Source organism: Equus asinus, chromosome 1, assembly GCF_041296235.1.
Source record: "Equus asinus isolate D_3611 breed Donkey chromosome 1, EquAss-T2T_v2, whole genome shotgun sequence".
Lineage (NCBI taxonomy): Eukaryota > Metazoa > Chordata > Mammalia > Perissodactyla > Equidae > Equus > Equus asinus.
Window position 1 is genome coordinate 200802432 of NC_091790.1, and position 12636 is coordinate 200815067.

General features: G+C 45.4%; 1 protein-coding gene across 4 annotated transcripts in view; it reads left to right on the top strand.

The window, feature by feature from the left end:
- Positions 1-11704, top strand: part of CUL1 (cullin 1) — a 113665-nt gene extending 101961 nt beyond the window's left edge. For all 4 annotated transcript variants that reach the window (XM_070515282.1, XM_070515284.1, XM_070515281.1 and 1 more), the window contains exons 14-22: positions 51-168; positions 1378-1454; positions 1888-2019; positions 4313-4405; positions 8571-8618; positions 8700-8782; positions 9336-9441; positions 9952-10065; positions 11091-11704. In XM_070515282.1, the coding sequence (XP_070371383.1) occupies positions 51-168; positions 1378-1454; positions 1888-2019; positions 4313-4405; positions 8571-8618; positions 8700-8782; positions 9336-9441; positions 9952-10065; positions 11091-11171 (852 nt within the window). In that variant the 3' untranslated portion in view covers positions 11172-11704. The remainder of the gene's footprint in view (positions 1-50; positions 169-1377; positions 1455-1887; positions 2020-4312; positions 4406-8570; positions 8619-8699; positions 8783-9335; positions 9442-9951; positions 10066-11090) is intronic.
- Positions 11705-12636: the final 932 nt, after the last annotated feature.

The window sequence follows — 12636 nt, forward strand, 5'->3', positions numbered from 1 at the left end:
ATTTATATTTCTACAGAAATTAATATGATAGTTATCTGGGTTTATTTCAGCAAGCTTGTGGTTTTGAGTACACGTCTAAACTTCAGCGGATGTTTCAAGACATTGGTGTAAGCAAAGATCTGAATGAGCAGTTCAAAAAGCACCTGACAAATTCAGAACCGCTGGACTGTGAGTATCCACGTTTACAGCTGCTTTTACAGGAACGTTCTCAGACAAGTCAGCACTCTTTACAGCAAGTGCGAGAAATGACAGAATATTAAGGGTAGTAAATGCATTATCAGGAATTCAAGGGCAGACAAACAGAAGTTCCTCCCAAATGCCCGGCACTCGTCATGACCCCCATGTGACAGTAGGAGGTGACAGCCACGGAAGCACGTCAGCCTTTCCCAGGGAACTCGGAGCTGAGCGGGTGGCATGCTTCCAGGTCCTGAGTCCTGACCTCTTCCACTTGCTGAGGTGGCCACCCCACCCTGGGCATCTGCCAGCTTGGGGCTCCACGCACAGTGTAATTTCTAATTAGTGTTTTTAATCTTAGTTTGGAGCCACTGTAGCAGTTTTTTTTAATGATAAGAAACTAACTTGGCCGTATAGATAACAGAGTCAAACTGAAGACCTCGTGGCTTCAGATTGGTGTTGGGGTTGGGAGAGAGGCTGGGTGCCAGGCCTCCTCCCAGGCCGCAGCTGGGCTCCTGTTACGAGGTCCTGCTGTGGCAGTAGGATGGCACATTCTGCTGATGCCATCATATGGTGATGCAGTCTTTTTAAATGAAAGATGGCACTTTTATCTTTCACACACTGAAAGAACTGTTCCGTTGTTAAACTTGACAGTTGTGCCTGTGGACTTACTGTCTGCTCTCTGATGACGAAGTTGTTAGAATGTGTAGATTAGATGTATGCCATGTGTGTATATCGCGTGTGTGTCTCCTCACAGTGATGGGTGCCACACAGAGCATGATGAAGTCGTTTACTTTGGGGATATTCATCTTCTTGAGTTTGGGGCTCTAATGCTGTCTCTGCCTGGTGAGCTCAGGGTGCCTTGTGTGGACTGAAGGTACTCAGGGCAGAAAACTAAAGCAAAGGAAGCAAGACAGGCATATGATGTCATAATTCTGACTTAGAAGTGGAATGAAAGAAAAACTCACTCTTTGGAAGAAAAGAATTTTTGGCTCTTCTACCCCTTAGTAATTTTAATTGCACAAAATAATTTAATTGAAGTTAAACATGCTCAAGCCTTAGTTTTATATTGAAGCAGGATTTTTCATTTAATATGTTTTCTTTTAATAAAAAGCAATCCACATTTATCTGCACTGGTGGCATTTTTCAGTTTATAAGACTGATTAAATGTATTCCTGGATTCTCATTCCTCTGCTCCCCCAGTGGATTTTAGTATTCAAGTCCTGAGCTCCGGGTCGTGGCCCTTCCAGCAGTCCTGCACGTTCGCCTTGCCATCGGAGGTAAGGATGGTTTGTCTTCTGCTCCGTGAGTGTGGAGGGCACAGCAGCCTTCCCCACCAATCCGGACAGTGTCTGCAGAGGGCCTTCCCGCTGGTCCGCCGTGTGACACGGCACAGGGACAGGATAGGACATCTGAAGGCTGGCTCTGTATGTCGCAGCTCATGTCCACTCACATGTTTATTTACGTTAGAAGGCAGAGCCTCGTTTGTTCTGTGATGAGCATTGTAAGGAGACCTGCTTACCCTTTTTGATTGTACCTTCGAGTGCTTAAATTAACATGCTTTGCAAGAGAGTCAAACACCTAAAAGTAGAAGCATTTTACTTTTATTAAGCATTTTGTACTGTAATTTTGGAGCAGTGTATTTTATTTAGAAATGCTGGCTGTAGAATATAGTGAGATATATATTTCACATAAAGCTCTCCTTTTATCCAGCTGGAACGTAGTTACCAGCGGTTCACAGCTTTTTATGCTAGCCGTCACAGTGGCAGAAAATTGACATGGTTATATCAACTGTCTAAAGGAGAACTGGTAACAAACTGCTTCAAAAACAGATATACTTTGCAGGTAAGATCACCTTTTTATTTTGGAATTTTTTTTAAATCTGAATGAAGTTAAGACAAATTGTAGAAATCAGAATCCAGTGATTCATGCAACAAATCTAGAGTCAGATGAGCTGAATTCCAGTTCCTTCTGGCAAAGGGACAAGTTACTTAATGACACTGAGCCTCAGCTTTCTTTTCCGTAAAGTGGGGATGTTCCTGCTTCTGCACCAGAAGTGGTGTGAAAATAAAGTGAAATGGTGTATTTAGTACGTGTGTGGCACAGCTCCTGCCTGATGCACGTTAAGTGTCCGGGTAGAAGCTTGAAAAGCTGGAGTTTCTTATTTAATTATGATAATAGTTCTTTTCCTTTGACAGAGTTTCACGTTAATAAAACCCTCAATGCTTACAACAATACTGAGTACTAAATAATAACAACTGTGTAACTCATGTTTCCATTTTATAGATGAGAAACTGAGGCTCAGGTTAATTTAAGTTACTTTCTCTGGATTCTAGCTTATATGTGGCAGAGCCAGAATTTCAGCTAAGATCTTTTCCCTTGAGGAATCCAGGTTCTTTCTACTTGAACTTTTGTGCACAGTGGGTTTCATAAGTAGTTACTTCGTTTTAATTTCTGAGAAGCTTTCACTGGTGAGCTTATAAAAATAATTGTCTGTTTTTAAGTGTTAAGAAACTTCATACTGGGTTTTTCAGACTCAAATCTACTCATTAATTTAAACTTTCAATAATTCTACCCAGATACAATAGTTAAAATGTGTAGTATTCTGTTACACCAGGTCCAGAGGTCTTTATCAACTTGGATGTAGATTACTATACAATTGAAATTTTGTTTTCTTTATCCCCAAATACACATGGAAGAATTTGTGAGTTTGTGCTTTAGTCCCTAAACTTTCAGCACCCCTTTATGACCAGGTGGGCGCCTAGCAAGGGCTATGTTTGCTGTGTTAAGGTGGCCCAGGGCAGGCACAATGTCATATGGCTGTCACCTGCTCTTTCCCTGCCCTTGTATTTTTATTTAAATAAAAATAAGGTACAAACAAATAAGGTATTTTTTCTGATTCTTTGGGCAGTTTTTATATCAGCTTTATTGAGATGATTTATATACAGTCAAAGGCAGCGTGTTAAGGATGCGGTGAGAGGCATGGCAGTGTGCCCCTGGGGAGGCACCGCGGGCTATGGGGCATTTCTTTGAGTGGTTTGGTGTTGGTCCTTGCTCGTCTGGAGGTTGGAGACGTCCTCCCTGCCCTGGTCATTTTTCTGATTGGCATCCTGAAGTCTCCGGAAGCACCAGTGGCTCTCGGAAGCGCTAACGCAGGCCTACAGTGTCGTCGCTTGTTGCTCTCATTGACCAAGGTTTCTGTTCATGGTTCTCTACTTGCTGCTGTGGATTATGGGAAAGAAGGGAGAAGGGATTCCCATGGGAAATGTGTGAAAGGTGCCAGGCTCCCCCACAAGAGGAGTGAGACCTCAGTGGGCGTCCGTTCCCTCCACACACTTAAGGGTTAGAACCAGTATGCTGCCTGGTGTGCAGCTCCCTGAAGGCTGCCTTAGGGCCGCTGCGGTCTGCTTTCGGGCATTTCATACTCGACGTAGAAGTGTCAGGGGCCAGCCCCGTGGGCGAGTGGTTAAGTTCACGCGCTCTGCTTCAGCGGCCCAGGGTTTCACCGGTTCGGATCCTGGGTGCAGACATGGCACTGCTCATCAAGCCGTGCCGAGGTGGTGTCCCACATGCCACAACTAGAAGGACTCACAACTGAAAATATACAACTATGTACCTAGGGGGCTTTGGGGAGAAGAAGGAAAAATAAAATCTTTAAAAAAAAAAAATCAGTATAATGGAATTCAGTATGCAGGTCGTTTATGTCAATAATGTACCAAGAGACTATTTTCTTTAGTGGTGGGCAAGAACAAATTTGAAGATTGATGCTTAATGTTTCTGTATATACCAGATGGGTATGTGTTTGTTTGTCTATATAAAAATGAGTGTGCATATAATAATGTGTGTTTACATAGACAAAACATTTTAGAAGAAATTCATTTTTCTTTGAATCATAAAATGATTCAAAGTCATTTTAATGTTTGAAAGGTAGGAAATGACGTCTCTCAGGAAAATGTTGCATTGTGGTGGAACTTCCACACTTTGTATTCCCTTTTAAGTAGATCTGCTTTATTTTTTGCCTCTGTTCAAAGAATTCATTTCGTAAATAAGTTCTTCAAACTCAGGCTGTGTATTTTTGGAGTTGTTTTCCATGCATTTAAATTTCACTTCTCTTCCTTTTATATGGGGGACCTCAAAGGCCTCTACTTTCCAGATGGCAATCCTGCTTCAGTACAACACGGAAGACGCCTACGCCGTGCAGCAGCTCACCGACAGCACCCAGATCAAAATGGTATGCTTACGTTCCCCTGCCTCTTTGTCTCGTCGCGTCACAGTTCCCTCTTCTTGGGGACATTGCAGGGAAGATGTGGGAAGAGTATGGGGGGGCGGTCTTTGATTTGAAATAGATATTTGCCTTATGAGTATGAATATGCTCTTCTTCCAGGATTTTAATACCTGTTAAAAAAAAAGCTTAATTTTTAAACTCAGTGTAACAATACACCTATTCACGTGTGCATATACACGTGGCATACTTTTCTCTCATTTAGCTCGTTCTTTTTTTTTTCTTTTTTAAGGTTTTTTTTTTTTCCTTTTTCTCCCCAAAGCCCCCCTGGTACATAGTTGTGTATTCTTCATTGTGGGTCCTTCTAGATGTGGCATGTGGGACGCTGCCTCAGCGTGGTTTGATGAGCAGTGCCATGTCTGCGCCCAGGATTCAAACCAACGAAACACTGGGCCGCCTGCAGCAGAGCGCACGAACTTAACCGCTCGGCCACGGGGCCAGCCCCATCATTTAGCTCGTTCTTAACCCTCTTTCCAGCTAAGCTTTTCTTACTAAGCTTAAATTTTCACTTAATTTTAATGTCATTCTTCATTTCAGTCATATTTTTTATTGAGATATATTTCACATAACATAAAATTCACCATTTTTTTATTTATTTATTTTTTTTGAGGAAGATTAGCCCTGAGCTAACTGCTGCCAATCCTGCTCTTTTTGCTGAAGAAGACTGGCCCTGAGCTAACATCTGTACCCATCTTCCTCTACTTTATATGTGGGACGCCTACCACAGCATGGCTTGCCAAGCTGTGCCATGTCCGTACCCAGGATCTGAACCAGCAAACCCCGGGCCGCCGAAGCGGAATGTGCCCACTTAGCTGCTGTGCCACAGGGCCGGCCCCAAAATTCACCATTTTAAATTATACAGTTCATTGGTATTTCTCAAGGTTGTACAACCACCAGCACTGTCCAATTCTAGAACATTTCTGTCACCCCAAAAAGAAACCTAATGCCCATTAGCAGTAACTACACTTTACCCCCTTCTCCCCGTCCCTCCATGGATTTGCCTCCTTGGCGCATTTCCTATAAATGGAACAATATGTGGCTTTTTGTGTCTGCCTCCTTTGACTTGGCGTGATGTTCTCAAGGTTTGTCCACGTTGTAGCAAGTATCTGTTTTGCGTTCTCTTTTAGGGCTGAAATATATTTCAGTTAATGATGGACCACATTATTTTTATCTATTCAACTGATGGACATTTGGGTTGTTTCTGCCCTTTGGTTATTGTGAATAATACTGCTGTGAACGTTTACGTACAAGTTTTTGTATGAACGTATATTTGGTTCCCTTGGTGTATACCCAGGTGTGGACATGGGAACTCTGTCCTTAGCTTTGTGAGGAACTGCCAGACTGTCCCACAATAGCTGCACCAGATCATGTTCTCACCAGCAGCGCATGAGGCTTTCTGTTTCTCCACGGCCTCGCCAACGTTTGTTATTATCTATTTTTTTAATTATAGCCATCCGAATGGGTATGAAGTGGCATCTCATCGTGGTACCCTAATGAGTAATGATGTTGAGTATCTTATATATTTATTGGCCATTTGTATATCTTCTTTGGAGAAATGGCTATTCAAATTCTTTGTCCATTTTTAATTGGGTTATTTGTCCTTTTTTTGCTGAGTTGTAAGAATTCTTTATATATTCTCTGTAGTAGACCCTTATCCAATACATGATTTACAAACATTTTCTCCCATTCTGTGGGTTGTCCTTTCATTTTCTTTATCACACACACAGTTAATTTTGATGAAGTCCACTTTATTTTTTCTTTGTTGCTTCTGCTTTTCATGTCATATCTAAGGAACCATTGCCTGATCCAAGGTCAAAGACTATTCTTTGCCAATTAATTGGTCCTGGCAACCTTGTCAAAAATCAGTTGACCATAGATGTATGGGGTTATTTCTGGCTCTCACTTCTTTCCACTGATCCCTATGTCTGTCCTTAGCCAGTACCACGTTGTCTTGGTTACTATTGTTCTGCAGTAAGTTTTGAAATTGACACCTTCAACTCTGCTATTCTTTGTTAAGATTGTGTTGGCTATTCTGGGTCCCTTGCATTTCCATATAAATTTCAGAATTAGCTTATCTATTTCTTAAAAAAAGGCGATGGGAATTGTGATAGAGATTGCATTTAATCTGCAGCTTGCTTTGGGGAGTATTGCCGTCTTAACAATATTAAGTCTTCTAATCCATGAATATAGATGTCTTTCCATATATTTGGATTATCTTTAATTTCTTCCAGGTGTGTTTCGTAGTTGTCAGTATAAAAGTCTTACACTTCTTTGGTTAAATTTATTAGTAAGTATTTTATTATATTTGATGCTATTGTTAATGGAATCGTTTGTAGCTAATGTATAGATATACACTGGATTATGGCATATTGGTCTTGTGTCTGGCAACCTTGCTGAACTCATTTATTAGTTCTGATACTTTTTTGTGAATTCTTTAGAGTTTTTTTATGTACAATCATGTCATCTGCAAATATAGATAGTTTTACTTCTTCTTTTTCCCATTTAGATGCCTTTTATTTCTTTTTCTTGTCTGATTGCTCTGGATAGCATTTCCAGTAGTGTTGAATTGAGCTGGCATCCTTGTCTTGTTCCTGATCTTGAGAGAAAGCTTTCAGTTTCTCACTATTAAGTATGTTAGCTGTGGGTTTTTCTTAGGTGCCTTCTATTGGATTGAAGAAGTTTCCTTCTATTCCTGGTTTTCTTAGTGTTTTTATCATGAAAGAGTGCTGGATTGTGTTAAAATGCTTTTCCCGCTCTATTGGGATGACTGTGCTTTTTGTCTATTGTGTGTTACGTTGCTTGGTTTTCTTATGTTGAGCCACCCTTGCGTTATTGGGATAAATCCACTTGGTCATGGTCTATAATACTTTTTATGTGCTGCTGGGTTTGATTTTGCTGGAATTTTCTTGAGGATTTTTGCCATCTATATTCATGAGGGATATTGATCTGTTGTTTTCTATAATGTTTTGTCTGGTTTTGGTGTCAAGGTAATACTAGCCTCATGGAATGTGAATTAGAAGTCATTGATCTTTTGATCATACTTCAAGGTAGTCCAGAATACATCTTCAAGTTCTAATGAGATTACTTTGCTCCTTTGTGCGTGAGAGTCTTTCTTCTTCCCTCCGTCTCTGCACAGAAGCAGGCGCGAATGGCAGTGGAGGCTCGCTGTGTGGAGGGTCTGCATGTGCCCCTGCTCTGCAGAGCTCACGGCCCAGGGTCTCCTCTGCTTGGCTTCTGGCGGAGCCCTGCCTTGGTGGTCAGCGGCAGGGCTCCCTGTGGGATGCAGCTGCTGTCTGCTCCCTGCAACCGCAGCCGTCTTTGCTTAGTCAGATTTGGCTCGGCAAAGCCTCTGTCGTCCCCGTTCCGGACGTAGCCGGTGGTGTTCGGATCCAGCTTGGGCTTCTGGGCCAGTCACCCCACTAGAGGCCTCTCACTTCTGTAGCTTTCACCTTGCGCCCTCTGGCCAGAATGGATATCCATTCAGACGAGGGCAGGCCCTTTCTGTCCACCTGTGGCGGGGGTCCTAGGTATGTGGGAGTCCAGGTAACTGTGCAAGTTAGGCTGATGGTGCTGTCTGATTTCCTGGGATTGTGAATCTGTGAAACTAAGGGAGAGCTGGCAGATGATCAGCCACCGACTGGTTACAGTGAGGAAATGCCCAGCAGCCGCACCGTGTGCTTGGAGTTCACCAGAGGCAAGTCGAGAACAGGGTCGCCTGCCACGAGGCCCCCTCGTGTTCATGAACAGAGCGTTTTTTCCAGTCCTGCTGAACGAAGCAGCGGTCAGCGTCCGGGACGAGCTGTCAGGCATCTAGGAGGTGGATAGGTTCCTGTGGGTTCACTTAAAGCAGTCGGTCCTGCACAGTTTCTAACATTTGTAACACAATTGTCAGTCTTTATTGTCAGGTGATGAAGGCCAGAAAAGGGTTGAGTTCGCTTTTAGAAGTACTGGAGGAAGTAGTGAATTTGAGAACCACGAAGAGGCCCCACCTCTCTTTTCCTCTGGATGTATTCTTCAACTTGCGTGACTTTTGTTTGACGTGGGATTGCCGTGGTTTTTATTGCAAAGAAAAATGCATTTTCTCTTTAACTTATCTTTTTCTCTTTAATTGCAGGACATTTTGGCGCAAGTCCTTCAGATTTTATTGAAGTCGAAGTTACTGGTATGTTTGTGTACTTTTTCTGTTAAGCCAGAAGAAAGGGTCTTCCTGAGGTGTTACGTAGTAACGCTTGTTTTCTTACAGGTCTTGGAAGATGAGAATGCAAATGTTGATGAAGTGGAATTGAAGCCAGATACCTTAATAAAATTATATCTTGGTTATAAAAAGTAAGAAAAATCTAAGTCCCAGACCCCAGATCCCCCACCTCCGCTCTGGGCGACCTTAATAAAATTATAAATTGGTTATACAAAGTAAGAAAAATCTAAGTCCTAGACTCCAGACTCCCCCGCCTCCGCCCGGGCGTTTCCCGGCCGATGCCCAGGGAGCGGGGCCGTGGAGGCCTCCGCCGGACCATCCTGGGTCTATTTGACTCCATTTCAGTTTTTGGTTTTTTCTTCATTTGGCAAATAAATCTTAAATGGCTCGCCTAGAAAGTTTGGACCTCTGTGTCCAAGTGTTGTGATCTTATTTCACTTGACAAAATTTGGGAGAGCCGATTGAGGAAGCGGGTTTCCTGCAATGGAGGTGTGCTGTGCCTGGCCCAGCCGGTGCCCGCCCTGTGCGAGGAGCCGCCGGGTTCGGGGTTGGGTCGGGCGCTTTGCGGAGCCGGCGGCCGCGCACCTCCCTGCGGCAGCAGAGCGCTTCCGGAGGATGGAAGCAGGGAAGCCGCCTGCCTTCCTCTAAAGCTGTGCTGATGGCTCTCCTCCTTTTTCTTGACAGTAAGAAATTAAGGGTTAACATCAATGTGCCAATGAAAACTGAACAGAAGCAGGAACAGGAAACCACCCACAAAAATATCGAGGAAGACCGCAAACTACTGATCCAGGTGAGTTGGGTTCATGTCAGTGTCGCGTGGGCTCCCTCACACGGGGGGTGGTGACTGAAGCCGGTCTGGTGCTTCGTTTGGGCTGTGTGTTGGCTGTGACTTGCAAGTGGTTGCCAGGATTATGGATGGTTCTAGATGGAGTAGATGAAATAACAGATGAAATAGATGAGAACAAGTAAATGTGGCGCGTTAACTACAGTGGGAGGAAGGAGAGTGTGGAGTGAAGGGTGGGCAGCTGGTGTGGCTTTGAAGATGGACTTTTTCTTCATTTTTTAAATGTTTTATATTTGGGTTAGATTATTGTAATTACTTGTAAACACTTTAATGTTTGTTGTGTTCGAGCTGAAATGCCGGCGGGTGGAGGTGGCCCCTGTCCCCTCTCGCTGCCGTGAACCGTAGTCCTGGGCCTGGAGAGAACTTGGCGGCCTCTGCTAGCTGTCCTCAGTCGCGAAGCAGCAGAGTTGTTGTGACTCTCGTAGACACGTGTGTTTTCCCTCCTTGGTTACTTAGGCGGCTATCGTGAGGATTATGAAAATGAGGAAGGTTCTGAAACACCAGCAGCTGCTGGGAGAAGTGCTGACTCAGCTGTCGTCCAGATTCAAGCCTCGGGTCCCCGTCATTAAGGTACAGAAGTTTCCGAGCAGACACGCTCGGGTGGTTCTTTTACAAGAGGAGAGGTGTAGCCAACAGTGGGTTGATTACTGTTTCCTGAACAGGATGGCTTATTCATATGTAACAGAAAGACAATAGGCTTAGTTTTTAAGCACTTCATTGAAATATATATACAGAGAAGTGCACAGATGCTAAGTAGTCAGCCTGCTGATTTTCTCAAAGTAAATACGCTTGCGCAGCCACACCCAGAGCAAGAGTTAGAACGTCACCAGCGTCTCCAGTGCCCTCCCTCTTGCTCCCTCCCAGCCAGTGCCTGTGCTTCTGTAGAGCTGCCCCTGTCACGCATCTGACACCGTAGGGCAGTGTGCCCACCCTGCACTCCGCACGCACGGCCCCAGGGTACCCGCTCTCCCGTGTCTGCTGGCGGCACGTTTGGAGATCCGTCTCTGTCTAGCCCATGGCCGTGTGTTCGTCTGACTGCCGTGGGGCATCCTCTGTGAGCACGCACAGCTCCTGGTGACTGACGTTCGCTCGTTTCCACGGGGCTTGTTTAAGACGGCAGCTAAGCAGCTCTTTCCTTCCCGAACCACCGGGGTAAACGGCAGCCAGTGCAGAGCCCCAGAGGGCGGCAGCTGACGGGACTCCCCTGGGGCTGCGTGGAGCGCAGGCGCCTGTTTGTTCAGAGTCCCCACGCCCCGTTCCCTGTGAAGGACATCCTCAGGCGAGACTGAGGGGAGAGAGATCGGGCCGCGTGACTGCTGCAGCGCCTGCCCGGTTCCCGGGCGCCGTCTCCGGAGAGGCCTCGCCCTCCAGGACCTTAAGGAGGAGGGCGCTGACGGGCCTCGACTAGGGAAGGCAGTGTCTTGGCTGCCTGAGAAGTAGAAGCACACACCAGAGGGATGTGTGGGGGGATTTGCTCCCCACTGAGATCCCGAGGGTGGGGGGATCGTGGTGAGAGTGGCCTGTCTCTGTTCTGGTAATAAATGTGTTTTTCCTCCCCTTCCACTACCTCTTCCTTTTTTAAAAATAATGCTCAGAAATGCATTGACATTCTGATCGAGAAAGAATATTTGGAGCGAGTTGATGGTGAAAAGGACACCTACAGTTACTTGGCTTAACCCTTCTAGAAGGGTCTGACTGTGCGACCCGCTGCAAATACTTCCTGGTGGAAAAAATGAAATCAACTCAAGTTCATAGCAGCCAGCCTGCCGCCATTTGGACCTCCCTTTTTAAACCTGGGACCAAGACTCCATCAGCCGGTCTCAGATGTACATCAGAACTGCTCAGGATTGATACATTTCAAGTCTGTAAATATGGACACCAACGCCATTTAACCTAATTTAAGAACAGAGGGGACTGGAACCTTCCATGCTGAGGGCTGCATGCTACTGCATTTAAATCAATACATTGGCTACTTGGTTAACCGCTGTCGTCTTAGGCAGCACTTAGAATGTTGGCAGCACTGTGAGAGCAAGTCTGAATGGACCCACGTGTAATCTGCTATGAAAAACCATTTGTATAGTGTGTTTCATTTTTTAATGTGTGAAAATAAAGAAAATTAAAGGATTTCTGTACAAGTCGCATTTGGTTTTGTTTTAAGTTTTACTAATTTCTATATGTAAATAAAAGATATAATGATTGTGCAAATTTATATTCCCAGTGTCTTCCTGTAGTCTAAAAGGCTGCATTCTTTAGATTGAACATTTTTTTTAAGATCGTACAATTTTAAGGCCCCTTGTCATCTTTTTTCAAATGTTCATGCTCATCACTGTGACTTCCTCCAGTGGCTTGAAGGCAGCACTGGGATTCAGTGACTCCATGTCGATGCTCTTCACGCTTGTAAGGACTGAATGGCTTAATCCTCTGACAGCCTCATGCAGGAAACAGTAGCCCCTTTTCACAGGTGGGGAAGCTGAGGAGAGGAGGAGGAGCTTGTCTCTAGTGGGTAGCGGAGGAGGCAGCCGGCCCCGGGACCACGCTCCCTGCCAGCCTCTGCTGCTTTGTCTGGTAAGTCTGCAGGGCGAGTGCCCGCGTGTGGGGGGTGATGGGGCTAGTCACTGCTTCGTCTGCTTCTGACCAGTCCTTAAAACAGAGGCTCGACAGTTTAAGGTTACGTCAGCTTTGACAGGTGAAACTGCCTGGGTCAGAGGAAGGAGGCGTGACCTCCCTCCCTCCCTCCCCAACCACGGTGGGAGGCGAGGAGCAGACCAGCAGGACGAGAGCCCAGCAGCTTGCCAGGCCCCTCCTGGTAGGTTGGACAGTGTTCTGGCTGTTAGGAAAGTTGCTCCTCTAGAGAGGATGGAGTGTCACCCCAGCATGTCCCCCAGAGGAGACCTGAGGCCAGGGGCACTTATGCTCCATGCCCTCTCCCAGCAGGGGGGCCTGGGCCATGCCAGCTGTGCTTCACTCTTTGTCCACAGTCCCAGGGCTGACTGCTGTCCACGTGAGTCCCCTTTTTGCGGTCATTGCCTGCCCAAAGGACAGAAGAGACGGCGAGGTGCAGGCAGAGACTGCAGGCAGACTCCGCTCTGCAGCTTCATTCTCTTGAGGTTCCCTCTCATAAACCTCACAGGTTTCTTAAGC